This window comes from Gobio gobio (genome assembly GCF_949357685.1).
Source record: "Gobio gobio genome assembly, chromosome: 6".
Classification (NCBI taxonomy): Eukaryota; Metazoa; Chordata; class Actinopteri; order Cypriniformes; family Gobionidae; genus Gobio; species Gobio gobio.
The window spans coordinates 40,008,373-40,021,180 of record NC_137102.1 but is presented as its reverse complement, the minus strand read 5'-3'; the positions used below and the strand labels follow the sequence as shown (position 1 = coordinate 40,021,180).

The window sequence follows — 12,808 nt, the reverse complement described above, 5'->3', positions numbered from 1 at the left end:
AATAAGTGTTTTAAAGGTCTCAAGTCTTTCTCTCTCTCTCTCTCTCTCTCTCTCTCTCTCTCTCTCTCTCTCTCTCTCTCTTTAGCATATTATGCCAAAAATGTCTTTTATTTTATTTTTTTTTATGAGATGAGTTTGAAGTGCATGAGACAGCAGGGGCAGGATAATGAAACACCCGCGTTCACAACTGCTGGACGATGGGAGAAGCATCCGTCCTGGCTGAGTAATACAAGGGTGATAATTCAAGGGTGATGTGAACTCCTCTGCTGCAGGGAATGAGAACATCAGCAGTGGCTCTGGCACACTGAGGAGTGAGAAGAAGAGGAATAAGAAATCAAATGCCAGAATGTGATTTTACCTTATGCTGTTACTGAGTCAATCAATCAATCAGTCAGTCAGTCAGTCAGTCAGTCTGTCTGTCTGTCTGTCTATCTTTCACATTCTGTTTAAATCTCAACAAAGTCAAAGTGCAATTTGTCACTCTATTTATTTTACCATCTTATCTACAGACATGTGTCGCCGCAGAGCTCATCTTACAGTTTAAGTGGCCATGACTTCATATTGTACAACTACTTAAAATGTATTTGACACCTGTTGGTTAAATCTTGTTGCAAAAATAGACGTTAATAAATGTTAAGTTCTGTTTTTTTTTTGCCACATTTTACCGAAACATTCTCTAAACTGTAATTTACATTGTCACAATACCAGAACTCTATTGCATGTCTGCAAAATGTGGTAACTCACCCAAAACATTTAATTCATGCTTCAAAACCTAGTTAACGTGTCAGTAAATAGACCAATGCCACCAAAATAAAAATGGGGTTTTGTCATCGTGAGCCACACTGGTAAAAAAGTTGACTTTTTATAAATATAACCTTTCAGTTTACATATTAGCACATTTTTACAAAAAATAAATGCTGTATAAATACAAATGTACAGTATTTATACTGTAGCTACTGCTGTTTAGGGTTGTGACTTTCCTCCATGTTCAAAAATGCTAGCGATTGAAAAACTCTATATGCTCCATAACTTGATTGATTGATTGGTAAGATTGTGATTCCTATTTCATTGCAATGGCAGGCCATTTACCAGTTTAGTAGACATTACACATATCCCATTTCAAGGTTTTTATGGAATATACATAGATCAGGCATAACATTATGACCTAATATTGTGTTGGTCCCCCTTTTGCTGCCAATACAGCCCTGACTCGTCGAGGCATGGACTCCACTAGACCCCTGAAGGTGTGCTGTGGTATCTGGCACCAAGATGTTAGCAGCAGATCGTTTAAGTCCTGTAAGTTGAGAGGTGGGGCTTCCATGGATCTGACTTGTTTGTTCAGCCCATCCCACAGATTGGATTGTGATCTGGGGAATTTGGAGGCCAGGTCAATACCTCAAACTTGTTGTTGTGCTCCTCAAACCATTCCTGAACCATTTTTGCTTTGTGGCAGGGGTCATTATCCTGCTGAAGAGGCCACAGCCACCAGGGAATACCGTTTCCATGAAAGGGTGTACATGGTCTGCAACAATGCTTAGGTAGGTGGTACGTGTCAAAGTAACATCCACATGGATGGCGGGACCCAAGGTTTCCCAGCAGAACATTGCCCAAGGCATCACACTGCCTCCGCCGGCTTGCCTTCTTGCCGTAGTGCATCTTGGTGCCATGTGTTCCCCAGGTAAGCGACACACACGCACCCGGCCATCCACGTGATGGGAAAGAAAATGTGATTAATCAGACCAGGCCACCTTCTTCCATTGCTCCGAGGTCCAGTTCTGATGCTCATGTGCCCACTGTTGGTACTTTTGGCGGTGGACAGGGGTCAGCATGGGCACCCTGAATGGTATTGCCCCATACACAACAAACTGCGATGCACTGTATATTCTGACAACTTTCTATCAGAACCAGCATTAACAATTTGAGCTACAGTAGCTCGTCTGTTTGATCAGACCAGCCTTCGCTCCCCACGTGCATTAATGAGCCTTAGCTGCTCCGCCCATGACCCTGTTGCCGGTTCACCACTGTTCCTTCCTTGGACCACTTTTGATAGATACTGACCACTGCAGACCGGGAACACCCCACAAGAGCTGCAGTTTTGGAGATGCTCTGACCCAGTTGTTTAGCCATTACAATTTTGCCCTTCACAAACACACTAAAATCCTTAAGCTTGCCCATTTTCCCTGCTTCTAACACATCAACTTTGAGGACAACATGTTCACTTGCTGCCTAACATATCCCACCCACTAACAGGTGTCGTGATGAAAAGATAATCAGTGTTATTCACTTCACCTGTCAGTGGTCAAGTCAATGTTATGCCTGATCAGAGTACATGCATGTCTGACAGATTTTGATCACTGAATGGATAATTTTGCATGTGATGGCTCACATGATGAAAAAATATTTGACAATTTCACTGAGAATCATTAGTTTTGATCAACAAGCCATGTGCATTTGGTTTTTGAGAAAATTGTAGACAAATGCACTTACTCTTTAAGTGCCAAAACACATGCAATTTGCTTAAATAAATAATAAATTGAAATCTGATGTGAACAAGGAAACTAATTGTTCAGAGATCTGACTTATTGTTTAGAGAAAAAAAGTCTCATTTGAAATTTGAGCCAAGGCAATTTAGAAAAAAAGCAACAGCAACATTTCCCTCCACATCACAGACGTTCAATACAAGCAATTACATTTTCAAGGAATAGTGGAATGAAAAGGATTTAGAGAGAGAGGAAGCGGTTTAATCCAAGCGTGACATTTAATAAACATGTTTGTATTCACAAAAAGAACATGTATGATGTATGTTGGCATTACAGACTGAGGAGCTATACAAAAAGGTGCGTTTGAGAGACAGTGGATCCATGGCAGGAAACACCTGCATGGGTTTCATTTACAAAAGAACAACAATGAAATAACATGGACACTATTCTGTATCCTCATTGAAGTGTCTGGATCATCTGAAAAACAGGGAAACAATCAACATTTATACATGCAGATGGGACTCAAAATAACTTTTTAGAGAGCGAAATGATTTGAATTAAATGCACCACAAACAGAACAGATATGCCTTCAAGATGAAGTTTAGTTTAATAAGGGTGATTTCTCATACCTGTTCAACCAGCCATGATGTGCTTTACAAAAGCTGTGAGGAAAAAAAAAGACAAAATCTTGATCAATATTCTATGCCAATGCGGGTTTAGTCTATACTATTCTGAGTCCACTGATGCTATTTATATTTTCAGCTTTAGACTAAGTCATACAGGCATAGTTTAAATTTTATGGGAAAACAATTTGTTAATTTCACAGAAAATATTGTACTAGATGGGTCGACATCATCTAGAGGTGAAGAGAACAATCATATTCTGATTAGAGATAGACATATTTCTGTACTCATCACTTATACTACATTCATAGACATAAACTGTGATGTTATCGGCCTATTGATGACAGATGTTGATTTAAAGTAGCAAGCATTGGTGGACGTGCTGTTACTGAATGAAACAGCTGAAGAGCAGCAGATGATGGAGTTGTAAAAGTGTGTATAAACTCACCTTCATAGTTTATACAGCCGTTTGCATCCTCCTGGCCAGCCATCAGCTGCTCCACCTCATCCTCCTTCATCTTCTCACCTGCCGAGAACACACACACACACAGTCACTACAGCGCTCTTCATACTAACAAATCCTCATCTGAGCTGAAAGCAGGATCGTCTTTGTCGTTAGTCTGATGCTAAAGAATTCCTAGAGTTGAGATTTGTGGTATTTTCTCTTTTCTTATAATTAAACGTATAATTAAAACTACTGGGGGTGAAATATGGTGTACAAACTATTTTCTCTCAGAAATGTTTCTTAACAAGAAATGGCATGTAACACATTTAATTAAATGTGAAACTTTGAAGTAGAAAAACTGAAATATTATTTTCTTGTAAAATATTACTCCAATAATCTTTAACTTTGAAATATCATTATTTACAGCGTTCTCTCTCTTATTGAGAATTGAAATTTATTAAGAACGATTTTGAGGAAATATAATATATTTTCTTGGTTATGTGAGTGTTAATGGAACGTTCCATTCTATCATTCTTCAAACATTATGGGAACATTACTTTTGAATGTTCTCTGAACGCTCTGAAACAACATTCAAAAAATGTTAGATGAATGTCAAGCTAATACATTCCATGAACAATGTATAAATGTTTTGTGCTAATGTTTTGAGAACATTATTAAAGACCAGATAACTTTTAACAAACATTCTATTGAAGAGCGTTTGTTCATAAAGTTGAAAGAATCTTGCCAGAACATTCCCTGTTATCTGGAAAGTTCTTTGCAGCTACTACAGGAATTTGCTTATACAGAAGACAATTAAATATAATTTATTATTATTGTTAAGCTCACCCAGAGTAGCGAGGACGTGTCTGAGCTCAGCACCCATTACTGTTCCGTTTCCCTCTTTGTCGAACACTCTCAGGCCCTCAACAAAGTCCTCAAAGGTGCCGCGGTCTTTCGCCTTGCAGATGTGTTGATGCATGGGGAGAAACTGGTCGAAATCCAGCATCTTCACCTGCATATCTGCCAACAAAACAGCAAGACACAGTATGTGTATGTGCATGACTGGGCTCAACAGTTGAACTCTCAGTATTTAGGAGCGGGCAGTTAGGCTCATGTCAGTGAGGGTCAGGGTCTCACCTTCAGCTTTGGGTTTGCCTAAGACGTGCATAACTTCAGCGTTGGTGGGGTTCTGACCCAAGGCCCGGATAAGGTCGCCACACTGAGCGAAGGTGATTTTCATCTCATTGGTTGGCGTCCTGTCAAACAGCTGGAATGCATCCTTGAAATCTACAGAGAAAAAGACAGTGGGACATCAGTTTCTCCAGCTCCAGCAGATCTAAAACCTACAGGGTCAGAAGTCAAAAGAGGAGATGGAAAAATTACCTGTCAATGGTAGCGGGACAATTGGCATGTTTTTGATTGCCTTTTTTCTCTATCACATATTTTAAAATCATCATAAATATTTTTGTACAATGAAAATTTTACTTTTAAACCTTTTAGTGTCTCAATTTTCAGGATATCAACTTCAAATTTGGAACACATCTTGGTTAGATATACAGCATTTATTTTATAGCAATTTTACAGGCCAAAATATTTGATAAAATCCCAGACAGCAACACAGTGTTGTTGGATTCCATGTGGATTCCACGTGTACCAGATGTGTATATTTTATATGAAATAAATATGTTTTGTTCAATATTTGCTTAAATATCTATAGCTCTCTGACTGTTTGCTACAGTAATTATTCTGATTATGTCAAAACATAATTTCATTTATCATTATGTTGTTTTGTTTTCCATTTAAAACATTTAAACATCCTTTAAAATAAATACATTTACTCGAAAAATAATTGTGTAAGACTCATTTTATGAGAATATATATTGCGATTTCTAATAATGTTAGTTTTTTTTCTTGTATTGATATTCTGAATCATCATCAGAATCAGCAAAGCAAACATACATTAATTCAATTTAACATTTTTAAACAATGCATACAAAAATCTGACTTACCCTCAATCTGCTCAGCAGTGAATTCAAGCTGCCAAGAAAAGAAAAGAAAAGAAATGAAATAATCATACAAAAGTCTGAAGTTGAATCATTAAGATACAAGTTTATAAGGGAATCAGATATTGGAAATGTGATTATTAATGCTCGGGTGGTATTTGTCCTTCAGGACGTGAACCCGTCGTGGCTGTCAGATGTCTCTGGTTACTCAAGCTCAATCCCGTTTGTCCTGTGACTCATTGTTCAAAAGAATTTATGAGCAGCCTTGGGCCAGAAGGTGCATGTGGCCCTACGGGTGTGTGTTCACCCGACACCCCTTTTGTCATTCCAGCACAAACGCTTAGACGTCAGGGTTAGCGGGCTCAGTCAGTGATTGAAGCTGCGAACACATGACACTGACAAGATGCTTTTTACAGCCTTAGGAAATGGAAAATGCCAAAAGATGAGCCCTACTGAGGAAACACTTAGGATATTATGTACTACACATTTAAAGGCATAACTTTGTGTTTTGTTTGGCCAAAGATAACTAAAGATTGAAATGCCATTAAGAGCCATTGTATCTGATTTGTCTGAATTCGCTGAAATACAGTAAAGCATATTGCCCACTGATGCGTAACCAATCACTGAAAAAATGCCACTGGATGCAGGAAATGATAGAGGTACTGTAAAAGATTATCCTCAGGAATCAGAGCTCATTAGAAATGTATTCTAGTCGATTGACATGCTTGCTTTAGTAGACGGATTTGAAACTGCTTGAGAAGATTGGGTGGTCCAGCATAATCAAAATCACATTGTGTGGCCCAAACCTCAATGGTTTGGAACATATATCATTGCCTCGCCTTACCCCAACATTTCAGACTATGGAAATGTGGTGTAAGTGGCAATGCTGACCACCAAAAGCTCTTTTGTTGTGTTGGCTCCTCTGTCAAATTTCCATTATTTCACTACCAAAACAACATATCACTTAACCCGCAAAGAAAGTGATATGCCATTAGGTATTACCAATGATATGTTTGAGAATATGGTATTTATGTGTCTTGTGTTTACATTTGTGGAACTAATGCGAGTTGCTAAAGCATTTGGATGTGGGAAAGAAATTATCTGATGATAATTGACAATTGTTTCAGTGCAAATCAACTCTGAGCTCTGCAGATTAAACAAATATGTAAAAAATACACCGCCAAATGAGTTATCATTCACAGCCATTATTCAACAGCAGGTTGTCCTTTTGGACGCACCACCCTGTTGTTCAAAATAGCGCATGGACAATAAAGAATGCTTTGTGAGAAGGCAACATTTGTCCTCAGGGAATTCAATAGAGAAAATGACATCAAAATAAGAGGACAAACTTTTGTCCCCCCAGAACTCAGATCTATGAAGAGAAAGTGCCTTAAAGTCTTTGATCAGAAGCAGCAGGAATGATAGGCAATAATTTTCACTTTGTTCTTCACCATAATTAATGGGGAAACAGAATAATAATAAGACTTGTCACTCAGCGTAACCCACCTTAGTTAGACTAGACGCCATATTCAGTTTGATAGAAATGAAAATGCAAATCCGTTCAATAATTTGTCAAAGATATTACATTTTTGGCATCTGAATGATGGCAGTGCTGATGGGTGTGATCTATTAAAGCCTATCTCCTGCCGTGGATCGCAACAGTTTAGACATGTAGAGTGTGTACCTGGATTTCAGCTGCATTAAACTCCGGCTCCTTGGGGGGCTCGGGCTCTGGGGGCTTGGGTGCCGCTGCTGGTTTGGGCTCTTCCTTCTTCTTGGGGGCCATTCTGATTGTTATGGTGCAACACAGAGGGACAGACACAGCACAGGGTGGGACACGCTCTGGGTACAGGACTCCATGCTGCCGGACCACCCTTTATCCTCCTCATAGCAGGTGAATCCGGCCCCCTTTCGTCCCAGGAAGGTGCCAAACTCCAAGAGGAAGGCCGTAAAAGGACAAGCGCTAAGGCTTCTATTTGAGACACATTGTTCTCTCACAATAGATTCTCCCGTCCGTCTGTACAGGGCCAGAGAGACTACACAGGTGGTTAATAAACAGAGAACAGATTCATGGATTTTGCTCATTTCACACTTTAAAATAAAGACGATCCATGCATGATATTACTGTCTGCTGCTCAGAGTCGTCATTTTATTTACATTATTTTTGTAGTGCTTTAAATAGATTCAAAGTATTATTCAGCTCAATTCAATTTAAGTTTTGTTCTCATCCGATAGCGTCAGTGCTGTCAAATCAATAATATTGCAGAATATTAAGTTGGGCTTGGATTCTATATAAATATATATAAAGCATGCCACATCTCTTCTGAATCCAGTAGTTCAGTGGATCAGGGATTCATTGCAACACCAGGATGTTAATCTAAATTATCCAGTGCAATCTGGCACATTTCCATTTAAAAGCCCAATCAAGATGCTTGTGAGGTTCCTCATGACGTACTGATATAGAATTCAAAGATATGGCCATTCAATTTCTTCTCAAGAATCATTTTCTTCCCATAGTGTAAGGGACTTGATTTTTTTGGAGATGAATAAGTAATTTACATTTTAAAGCAACAGAATATTTCATAAGTTCTTCTATGAAATTAGGCTGTGAATTCCTTTTGTTTCTAATATTTGTTTTTAAGAGTGTAAAGGCAAAAAGATATATACGTTTCATGGCTGAGTAAAAAAATATGGTGCCATAAGTTATTGCTCTTCAATATTCATCCACAGAAGATGTGAGGGAGTTTCTGCAAATTAAAAAGAAAAAAAAACTTATTTCTATAGCAAATTGAGCAGAACACTGATTACAACATTCAACAATCATAATAATTATAATTACATAAATATAATAATTAAATCCACAAATAGACTAATTTAGTGTCAACGGTGAATCAGATGGCCTAGCAAAAATCCTTTGGAGAAATAAAAATAGACACAAATGAGAAAAGGAGTCAAAACTGAGATTGAGTTGTGAGAAACATTGCTTTCTTTCTTTCTTGGACAGAATCAATAGGAGAGGCAAGAGAGGAACAGGATGTTCAGCTGTCCCATCTGTCAATCACACATACAGTAACTGCCTCATGACTGAATCCTTATATGTCTCATCAGGGCCGTGCAGAGAGTTCTTCAGGGGCAGGGGCTCAAATGTAAAAAAGGGGCAATATGTAAATATAAATATATATATATATATATATCTTATATATATATATATATATCTTATGCTCATCAAGCCTGCATTTATTTAATCAAAAATACAGAAAAAAACAGTAGCCTAATATTGTGAAATTTTATTACATTATGTTCTTTTTAACTTTTTATTAATAAAAGAATCTTGAAAAGAGTATCACAGTTTCCATCATTGACATTAAATCCTCATATTAGAATGATTTCTGAATGATCATGTGACACTGAAGAGTGGAGTAATGATGCTGAAAATACAGCTGTGATCACAGGAATAAATTATATTTTAAATTATTTTAACCCTTAATCGCTGAGTCCCTTGGGGTCAGATAGACCCCAAACTTTTACAGAGCGATTGCATAAGGAAATATAATTTTTTTACATGGAAAACTATATATCATTTTTTTTATTTACTTCTCAACTATACATTTATGCTGTGTTTTTGTGGGTATTTGGTAGTTTTTTACCTATTTGCTGCACAAATACCTAACTATGTCATAAATTAGCTCATTAAAAATAATTTTTTTATGAAAAAATCACTTGAATGATGATCTTAAATAAATATAAATAGTTTTTGGACATTGCTCTATGTGTTAGGGATAGAATACCGCCATCTGTAGGTTTGTGGAAAAACTTTAGGAATTATAGTTAAAGAGAAAGAGAGTGCAATGACCACATTATCCAATAGAGATCCATAGGGAAGTTATGCAAAAGTTAAGCTGCCTTTCATCTTTCTTTTATTTGCCCCTTTTCCCTCTCTTTCTCATGATTGTTCATGTTGCATTTGTGCTCTAGTATTTGTCCTTCATTTATGTATGGAATTTTTTCAGATTTATGCCAGTTTTGTTGATTTTATTTGCCAGTTTCTATAAAAATGCTCTCTGTTGCAGTCACACACATGTGTGTGTTTGTGTGTGTGTGTGTGCGTGTGTGTATGAGACAGAAAGTTCGTTCCACTTTGTGTTTATGCTCTAGGACCAGATCTTGATATAAATGTAGACATTTTCAGATTTATACTGCATTTAGTTGATTTTTTTTTACAAACAAAGTGAAAAAAAAAGCATTTTTTACATTTTCCCATTCATTGCCAAAATCCAAAAAAATGCTCCAGACACCTGTGTTTGTGTTTGTGTGTGTGTGCGTGTGAGTGAACATGCTTGTTCCATATTGCATTTGTGCTCTAGTATTAGTACTTCATTTATGTATGAAAATCTTTCAGATTTATGCCAGTTTTGTTGATTTTATTTGCCAATTTCAATAAAAATACTCTCTGTTGCAGTCACACACATGTGTGTGTTTGTGTGTGTGTGTACGTGTGTGTGTATGAGATAGAAAGTTCGTTCTACTTTGTGTTTATGCTCTAGGACCAGACCTTGATATAAATGTGGAAATTTTCAGATTTATACTGGATTTAGTAAAAAAAATTTGACAAAAAAAGTGAAATTTTTTCATTTTTTACACTTTCCCATTCATTTTCAATGTGGGGTCAATCTGACCCCGAGGGACTTAAACGGTAACTTTTTTTTTACACACCCTTAGAACAACCAAATCAAGCCCAGATTTTTTGTGCATGTTTAGATAGATTATTTAGGAAAAGTCACCGAGTCTCATGGCCCTGAGATGAAGGGAACACTTTTAAAAAATGGAGGAAAAGTCCATTGGGGTCAGCTGGACCCCAAGGGACGATTAAGGGTTAATAGAAAACCATTATTTTAATAATATTTCACAATATTGCTGTTTTTTATCAAATAAATGCAGGCTTGATGAACATAAGAGACTTTCATAATGCTGCATAATATTCAAAAATGGTAATATAATAAAGTCCTTTCACGTAACCATTTCGCTGGCCTACACTTCACATAATAGGCCTGTAGGTGCTGGTGGCACTTGGGGTTTGTTAACTTTGATAGTTTCATGAAATAGTAAACGGTGTATCAATATACATAAATACAAGTGAATTTAACACTTACCATTAATGCGACTTTTGCTGCTGCTGGTTTTGTGCAGGGATTTGTTTGTTAAAATCCATTTTGTCAGTGATGCAATTTAAAAAATGAGACAAACCGCAGGAAATCGTTCCACAAACGTTAGTTCGTCTGTCCACGCCTATACATGACAAACGGGCATTGGTGAATTGTGTAATACTTTAAAATATATAATATATAGATTTTTAATTAAATCAACACATTAGCTTTGATTATGGATGAAAAAAAAATATTGGTTTACTTTTTTCCCGTAAGGCCACACACTCTCTGAAAGGACCATATTTGTCTCGAGAGCCGCTTCCGAACAGAGGAAAATCAGCTGTCAATTAAAACGCACGCGACCCATAGCAACGCGTTACGGCAACGCCTCAACAGAAATTGTCCGACTTTTGAGCCGTTCGTTACCATTGTATACATTGTCATGTTATAATAATCACATTTATTTCGTTTTATTGACCACGATATTATCATTGATATTTGTCTGAGAGGGGCACTTTTGATTCATTTTGAAAAAGGGCAGGGGCTCGAGCACCCAAAGCCCCCCCCTCTGCACGTGCCTGTGTCTCATCCCAGCTAACACAAATATGTTCTAAAAATGGTTTGCAAACGTTTTCATCAACTTATGAAAACGTTATTTCTGAATGTTAAAAACTGATATATGATTTTTCAGTTGTTTAAATGTTTTAAGAACATTAAGGAAACATTCCTTTTGTATTATTCTTCAGACATTATGGGAATATTACTTTGGAATGTTCTCTGAACGTTTTGAAACAAGTAGTAACTGTCACGGTTGTGTGTACAGGAACAGGCAGAAAACTCAGGAGATGCAATCCAACACGTGTTTTAATAGTAACAAACTCAAAGCAGGCAAACAGGCAACAGCACAACATAGGCCCTGTCCCAAATGGCACCCTAAACCCTCACGGTCTTCCTCTGAGTCCGCACTTTCACGACGTAATGCCGCTTTGACTGCCGGGAAGAAGTCTGCTGCGTAGCTCGTATCAGTGCGTATCAGTGCAGTGCTCAGCAGAAGTGGGCATCGAGGGCGCATATCGACCTCAAAGGGGGCGCTCGCGAGCACCCTTCTGAGACCTAAAATGACAAAAAGGACACCCTGCGGTCTCGTGGACTTAACGGACACGCGCACGCAGAGGCCATATTATGTCCACAAGACCGAAAGTGCACTTGAAGTGTGCCATTTCGTACAGGGCCATAGTATAACAGTGACCGGACTAAGACTGAGTGAACAAGAGGAACTTAAAATAGCAGACAAAAACGAGATAACTAGACACAGCTGGGACAAATTAACTAATGAGGGTAACTCTGGAAACTAAGACAAAGGAGCATGTGACAAATCAAAACACACAGAGAAGGCCCAAAAAATAGACAGGCATGTGACAGTAACATTTGTAAAAAATGTTAGACGAAAAAATTTCAGAAATAAAAAATTCCATGAATGATGTATAATATGTTTTTTTTTTTTGTGCTAACGTTTTGAGAATGTTATTAAAGACCAGCTAACTGAAAGAATGTTCTGTAAACGTTAGGCCTACTGGAAAAAAACATTTTGTTCATAAATTTGAGAGAACCTTGCAAGGAAAGTTCCCTGTTAGATGGAATTTAGGTATCAACTTTTGTCAATTTTATCAAAAAAATTCCCTAATATTGTAAATACTGAAACTATCCTTTAAATAGCTCTATGCATTTCAGAATATCACTAGGGGCCAGTTGTTCAAAAAGTTTAATCTGGATCAGAATGATCTGGATTTGGAAATCCCATGTTTTGCTATTGTAACATACGGTCCACTGGAGGCAAATGTTCAGAACCCATGTGCAGCATTTATTTATCCAAACATAAATCCTAACATAACTCAAAACTTGGCAAAACAACAAACAAAACTTGGCTTGACAATAAACTTGGCTTGATTAAACATAACAGACTTGAGAAAACTCACCACCAACGGGTACAACGTTAATAACAGACAAAGACACATGGCAAACATGAGGGCTTAAATACACACACTAAAGACAAGAGACACCTGTGAACAGTGATTAAACAATGAACCAATGACATGAAAACACATGAGGGCAT

The 12,808-nt window shown here is 37.5% G+C and overlaps 1 protein-coding gene across 1 annotated transcript; it reads right to left on the bottom strand.

The window, feature by feature from the left end:
• Window positions 1–469: 469 nt before the first annotated feature.
• myl13 (myosin, light chain 13) lies at window positions 470–7,436 on the bottom strand. Its single transcript, XM_079820023.1, has 7 exons — window positions 7,236–7,436; window positions 5,558–5,585; window positions 4,686–4,835; window positions 4,395–4,568; window positions 3,552–3,629; window positions 3,110–3,142; window positions 470–2,957 (listed from the first exon to the last, which is right to left on the bottom strand). The coding sequence occupies exons 1-6, from the start codon at window positions 7,335–7,337 to the stop codon at window positions 3,114–3,116; spliced, it is 561 nt and encodes a 186-aa protein (XP_079676149.1). The 5' UTR covers window positions 7,338–7,436; the 3' UTR covers window positions 470–2,957; window positions 3,110–3,113.
• Between the last annotated feature and the right edge of the window lie 5,372 nt (window positions 7,437–12,808).